This window comes from Topomyia yanbarensis, chromosome 3 (assembly GCF_030247195.1).
Source record: "Topomyia yanbarensis strain Yona2022 chromosome 3, ASM3024719v1, whole genome shotgun sequence".
Taxonomy (NCBI): Eukaryota; Metazoa; Arthropoda; class Insecta; order Diptera; family Culicidae; genus Topomyia; species Topomyia yanbarensis.
In genome coordinates, this window is record NC_080672.1 from 117540755 (window position 1) to 117548115 (window position 7361).

The 7361-nt window shown below is 38.8% G+C and overlaps 1 protein-coding gene across 2 annotated transcripts in view; it reads left to right on the forward strand.

Annotated features, from left to right (window-relative positions):
- The window catches only part of LOC131688273 (E3 ubiquitin-protein ligase SMURF2), a 75815-nt gene extending 73695 nt beyond the window's left edge, over positions 1-2120 (forward strand). For both annotated transcript variants that reach the window (XM_058972460.1, XM_058972461.1), the window contains exon 13: positions 281-2120. In XM_058972460.1, coding sequence (XP_058828443.1) covers positions 281-565 — 285 coding nt within the window. In that variant the 3' untranslated portion in view covers positions 566-2120. The remainder of the gene's footprint in view (positions 1-280) is intronic.
- Positions 2121-7361: the final 5241 nt, after the last annotated feature.

Consider the following 7361-nt stretch of genomic DNA (forward strand, 5'->3'; position numbering starts at 1 on the left):
AATGAGCAAGGATTATAGCAAAAATTATTTCGAATTATAACGCAAAAAATGCTGCGATTCGAGCTTTAAACTATAGGAGCATTCAAAGGGAAATTACTTCTAATAGTAGCGATCCTTTTCACTCGCGCGATAAAATATTTACCTACCACCTACGATCACACGTGTATCTTATTCGTCACAACAAGAGAAATTCTGCATCAACACATTTTGAAAACAGTTTTCAATCAATAAATCATTCTAAAACAAATTATTCATATCTGCTATATCTATATCTCTTCAGATTGTGGAATCCTACTCACCGGAGATGCGTGCCCAACTGCTGCAGTTCGTGACCGGATCCTGCCGAGTACCGCTACAAGGTTTTCGTGCTTTGCAAGGTTCTACCGGGGCCGTTGGTCCCCGGCTGTTCACGATTCATCTGACCGCGGACGCTCCACTTCAAAACCTTCCGAAAGCGCACACCTGTTTCAACAGGATCGATCTACCAATGTACGACTCATATCAGCTGATGTACGACAAACTAACGCAGGCCGTTGAGGAGACGTGCGGATTCGCTGTGGAGTAGGGCTTGTATCGCTCCGTGTGGATATTCGATCAATAAAAAAATCTACTGAATAAATCAATCGACATGCGCCTAGCAAGAAGGCGATAAAAATGAGTTTATATTTTCAGTGTAATTGAACGAATAGGAAACGAAATGTAGTGCTGATTTTTTCTCTTTCTACAGAGTATAAGAGGAATTAATGAATTCTACACCCATTAAAATTTCGCGAAAGATCGAAATAAATACTCGTTAGAACTGCCTTTGAGGGAACATTGACTTTGATCATTTTTTTAGATAACAAAGCCAATTAAAAAAAAGTGTTCTAACAACCGTACAATTTTTCATGCTAGTGAAGGAAAATCTAATAATCAAATGTCGGAAAATCAAATGAAGTCATCAGTAGTGAACCAAATCTAGACAACTAAAATTAAAGCAGTTTTTCATTAGCAATTGTTACACAGTTGAACACCATAGCTCAACTTTTTTTTTAAATTTACACAGAAAAGAAAATCGAATATCGTTAACTTTTTCACACCATTTATAGAACCTTTTTGACCTCAATTCTAACGCGAGAGTTTTGGCAGATGTTTGGAACTTTTTTGGCGAAATATTCGATTGTCTAGTAAATCGGTTAATCCAAGTGAGTGATATTTTACGATTTTGAAATTTTATATCGGAAACAAAAAAAAACGACGAAAAAATAATGAGATTATTATCATCTAATAGATAAACAATATCATCTAATTGTTCCGCGTAAATTGTTTTGTTGATTCAAAAGGTATAAATAACACTTCAGTAAGTCGTTCAATCGAACTGGATGGGGGATTTTATCAACTAGATAAAAATAAAAATTTGAACATATTTATTGTAGGAAAAAGTTTTACAATTTTCAATCATTTAGAACACTACCACATATTCTTATCCATAAGAAAAGTAGAGTGATTCATTGATATTTTGTTAAAAACTTGTTAAGTAGCATTACAATGTATACATGAAGCAACATTTGGTATGTATATCACGAACCAGAGTGACGTTTTTAGTAATCCTTAACCAATGTATAATTTAAGACTCAAATCCCCTTTTTGTACATAGAAACATGAAAAGTCACATATTGATATCTTTCGGATAGCTTGGACGATTCGATCAATAAATTTAGGAGTTGTATTCGAATATGAAACATGAATCATCCTCCCATTAGCTAGGAATATGTTTAATTCGAACCACGAGTAAGGCGTGCCCGTACGTGCTATTTTGTTGAGTTCAATTGATTCCAGCCAGACAATATGGACGGAACGGATAGGAATAGATAGAATTATTTCGTGTGAACTTTGCTGGTTCTATGTCGTTAGCATTAATGCTAGTGGGATCTTATTTAACATGCGTAAACAATACGTTTCCTCGAAATAAGCGGTCAGAATCAATCTAGCTCTATGCGATTGTGGAATGTAGCGTTCAGTGTCAGCAGTGCAGCATGAAGAAGTTTACGTTGGTTTATATATAATCGATATAAACGTAAGAAAACCAACAACATATATAAATATTATTGTAAATTATATTAAAACATTTTATACAGTTAGCTAGTTGTTTTTATTTAACTTATATCACAAACTACGACAATCCGAAGTGGACAGAACTCGTAGATATAATTTCAGCATTTTGTAACCTTTCCCTGAACTAATATTTTGTTGAATTTTTTCGAGGTGATCCATTTAGTGTTTGTGAAAATGTTAGTGTTTGGAATCATTTAGTGTTTCGGAAAATTTTAGTCCAGATTAGGGTGCAGCCAAACATCACTCTGACGCTGTGTTTGCCATGTCAATAAATGACGATGTTGATTCTACGATTTCAATCAATGCGATTATGATGAAATAAACACTGAAATTTCACGAATAAATTGGGTTGATATATTAACGCTGGGTACTCTGCATGAATCGGTGAATAGATTTTATAACGAACTGGAATCAATATTTCAACGACTTGTGCCTACGAGAAAACGCACGCGCTGTTCGGATAACAAAAGACCTTGCTGGAATGCAGAATTACGAAATCTTCGACAAAACGTCCGTGCGTGAATTAGAACGCCAATGCGAACTCATGAATGCAACACACTTTCGTTCATATGTTTCCCGAATTGAATGCAGCATGAAGGACAATCCCAAGCAATTTGGCGTCAACTATCGAGACAGGACATCAACGTCACCAACGGAGTCAGCAAATCTATTCTCGTCATTCTTTCAAAACGTGCTAAGTAACTCACCACCTTTGTCTGAATCGTACTTGAGTAGTTTGCCAATGTCCACTCCGAGTTTGCCTGCAACAGTTTTCACCGAACATCTGGTACATACTAATCTCCGGAGGGTTGATAGTTCCAAGGGTCCGGGGTCGGACGGGCTCCAACCGTCGTTCATCAAGAATTGCTCTTCATCTCTGGCGTTACCAGCATCTCTATTATTCAATCGCTTTCTTGCTAAGAATAATTTCCCCATGAAGTGGAAGTAAGCTTTGATAACTCCAATCCACAAAACCGACAACATACATGATATCACCGATTGTAAAGGAATTTCAATCTTGAGCTGCTTCCCTAAAATTTTCGAGAGTATGTTGTTAAATGTTATCTACTGCGCATTAAAACACATCATCACTTCGGACTAGCATGAATTTGTAAGAAAGCGCTCGACAACTACTAATCTCATGAGCTACGTGTCGTCGCTGATTGAAAATTGTAAAAACGACAACAGATCGATGCGGTGTACATCGATTTCTCGAAAACTTTTGATCGTGTTCCTCATCAGCTCGCTGTGGAAAAGCTAAGGAGGGCTGGATTGCCGGACTGACTGAACAATTGGATCTCCTCGTACCTTGCGAACTGTAGCGCCTCGGTATGACTTTGAGCTACACTATCGGATCCTTTCCACATTACATCGGGTGCTCCTCAAGGAAATCATCTTGGACCTCTTCTTTTTGTACTCTTCGTGAACGACCTCTGCAGTGAATTGTCATCGACCAAAGCCATGTATGCAAATGATTTGAAAATGTATCGCGTTATAAAAACTATGATTGACTGTTGCGCTTTGCAAATGGACCTCGAAAGGGTTATGGATTGGTGTAACAAATGGCATGAGTGTGAACATTCAGAAATGCAGCATAATTACTCGCACGAGTACAATCGCTCATTGTTTTCGAATACTTGATGTGTTCTGCTCCTGTAGAACGAGTCGCATCCGTCAAGGATCTAGGTATCACTCTCGACTGTAAACTACGGTTCACCGCACATGTTTCTTCTATCACAGCTAAATCCTACACTGTACTTGGACTCATCAAGCGCAACACCCGTGATTTCATTGATGTTTACTGTCTAAAATCAGTATACATCGCACTGGTACACAGTATTTTGGAATATGGAGTTACCGTTTGGGCCCCGTATCAGACCGTTAATAGTCTTGAACGGGTACAGAAGAACTTTATCAGGTTTGCCCTTCGTCGGCTGCCCTGGCAAAATCGATTACAACTACCTCCATACGAAGATCGCTGCGCTACCTACGCTACGAAATAGGCGACTCAACAATATAGATTCCCTGCGTTCTTAGCAAAGCATGACTTCAACGTTCCAGGAAGATGTTTCCGGAGAAAATATCGTACATGTATGCTATACGGCCAGAATAATCCGCTGGATGTTTGCTGCCAGCTCTTCAACAACGTTTATCAACTTTTTGATTTTAGTAGAAGTAAAAAGTTTTTCAAATTAAAAATAGTTTATAGTTAGATTATAGTTTTTTAGTCTGTGCGATGTAATATTTTAATCGAAATAATACACAATCACTTCAATTCAATCATTCTACAGACACTCTCTTCCAGCATCACGCCACACTACCAGGCAAGACGGAAAATATCCTTCACTAAAACACTGGCTGAGGTGGTGGGCATATTGACTGATTCAGAGGATAGAGAGAACTAATTCCCTCGAGTTAGTAAGTTGATTCCCTGAAATTTGTGCCTATAGTTTTTCGAAGAAATTGAAAATAGGAATAGAAGGTTAACGTTGATAAAACATGCTTTTTCCATCTGTTATATATTTTTCTCGAAAAAAAATAATGCTGTTAGAAAAGTGACATGCAGTGGTGAAGTTATGGAAAAATAATCATAGTAGAAAATTGAAGCCGCAGCCGTTGTCCTCGACAGTAGCAGGTTCTGTTTTCGCAGCAAATACCCATCGACAAAAGATGCCATCGTCTTGATTAATATATGGACATTAGCGGTCGGAGAAATCGAACGAAAGCAACCAAGTCATTCACGAATATGTGAAGAAACATTTGGATTTGGCGAGATCGTTTTAGTATATCATTACTGCTCATATTTTGATTGTAAAAATACACGCTAGAACCTTTCCTTATAGTTTCCTTATAGTACATTTTTGGTGTAGATCCGGTCTGATCGGCATTTCTGCCCTAAGCCAAAAATGCGTGCCCCCCTCAGCCCAAATTTTAAACTAGGACGAATTAGCGCATGGGCGCCATTTAAACACCTTTTTCAATATAAAGAATGTCATTTGGTATTATTTGGCATCATTATTATTATCATTGTTTGTTGCATTCTTACCTTTCCGTTTCCTTAATTTACCTTTACGCTAATATTTACCTCCTATTTTTTATCATCATTCCATGTTCTTTTGAGAGTATGGATGCTATTTTAGATTTCACCTTCTTTCTCTGTAAGGTACGAATGGCTTAGCACATTTGATATTACCTTAATCCCAGGTTATGCGGCGTTCTCTGCCTGTCATGGGTCAGTTGGTACTTTCCCTTCGTTCTTTCTTCTTTCTTAGTCATTTTTCCGTTTTGTTAGTAAGCTCATTGTGTCCACGATTTCATTGGTTATTTTTTCTTATCCTTTGTACTCTACCTTTTTTTTGTTTGTTTCAGTGCGTTCAGGAGTTTCCGGCGTTAGTGCACTTGTACATTTCTTTTCCTTTGTTTTTGCTTATATTCATGTGTGCATATATGTATTGTGTTTCTTAGTTTAATTAATTGTTTCCGAATCTCCCAGGATAAAAGAGATATCAGCAGATCTTTCTTACTTAGCCTTCCGGTGGGTGCGTTGAATTGTGCGACATTAACAAGCAGTAAATATTAGATATTTTTAGAACTTATTTCTCAGCATTGTGGAATCGAGGAATCGAATGTTGCTTGAGGTGCCAGTATTGTGTACATATGGTTGTAGATTCTCGATCAGCGATATACTGAGAGCTATCATCTTTTTGTTCACTCTTGATAATCATATGCATGAGTTTTTGTACATCATTAGGCTTTCGTAAATCTTGTCCGCTTCTCCAGAGAAGAAAAAAAATTAACTAAAACGATACAGAAAGGAAAGAGGTGAGTATTACGAAAAAATAAATTTATGTTGGCCACTCAGAATGGTTCAACGGACATGAAACAGGAACATGGTTAGTCATATTTTGTGATAAATACACTGCGTTTAAATATATTATATTATGACCCAAAGCGGTTGGCGAATTATAACTATGTAAACTAAACCGATTTTAATGACGTACACGTTTCCATTTCTAAGTCTTCGATTGATCCCTGACAGTAATTGCAATCGGCTCAGGCTCTTTTGTGCGTCATGCATTCACTGACTCACAATCGAATTGTGCCTCGACCAACCAGACACAACGCGCCCATTCCCCTTACTGAGCAAAAGGGCAGGGTACTAAATACACGCTAGAACCTTCAACCCAAAATCAGACCCCAACTTCTTCCCTGATAACAAAATGTAACATGCGTATTGTCTTTGAAGATTGCGTGCGTTCCCTGTATGGTCGGTGTTAGGTCAGACCGGACTTAGTGACATTTTATTGATTTAAAAAAAACGAGTTTAAAGTTTCGCAGAACAAAACCACTGCTTGCTGGAACTTCAGTGATATCACTGCGAAGAAGCTTTGTTTCGTCGATAGAATCCGTCCCGGAGAGCAAATCATCCAAATAGAAATCAGCCATAAACTCTTGGTAAAGTTGTTTTTGGTCGATGCTAAATTTTCACTCCATTGTGCCGGATGGCAGCAGTGGCCGATTCGCCCAGTTCAGGCTTGGTACGGTTCAAGGGAAAGCAAACCACGAATCGCCCTTCTTCGTTCCGGGATATGGTGGATTTGAAATGCTCAGCAGCACGAAGCTCGTCTGGGGTGGGCTACTGGGTTTTAGGTACCTCCTCTACTTCCCAGAATTTTCGGAGTGTTTGGTCCAGGTTGATTGTTGTCGTTAAGCCGAGTACCGCACGATGATTGTTGGTATCCGATGTGTTGAAATGACCACCAACCAGGTAGCCCAAGACGGGATTCTGTGCTATTGGTATACCTAGACCGTCATACAGCTTGTCCGGTTCTAGAATGGAAAAATCAGATTCTATATCCAACAGAGGATCAGTCTTACCACAATTACCAAGCTACAATCTGCGAGAGGTGCCTCGGTCAAAGCAGTAGTATCGACGTCAAACTGTTGATCCAGAGCCAGATGATTTAAAATTAAGGCATCCGTCACAATGACGATACGATTGTCGAATCGCGATGATATTTGCAGCGTGACTGCTCCAGTTGTCTTGCAGGGTTTCCCCCTGGTGATACCGCTCATAAGAGTGTTAGCATTGCGCTTTTCCAGGCCAAGACGTTTGAAGGTTTGATAGGTGATCAGCGAGTTCATGCAAGCAGAGCCGATCAATGCACGTACTTCGTGGAAGACGTTTTACCCAAACTAAGAAAGTTCACAGAGTAGCTAGTTTTGAGAATCGTGACGTATGCTGCTACAGAATCCGATTCACGGAA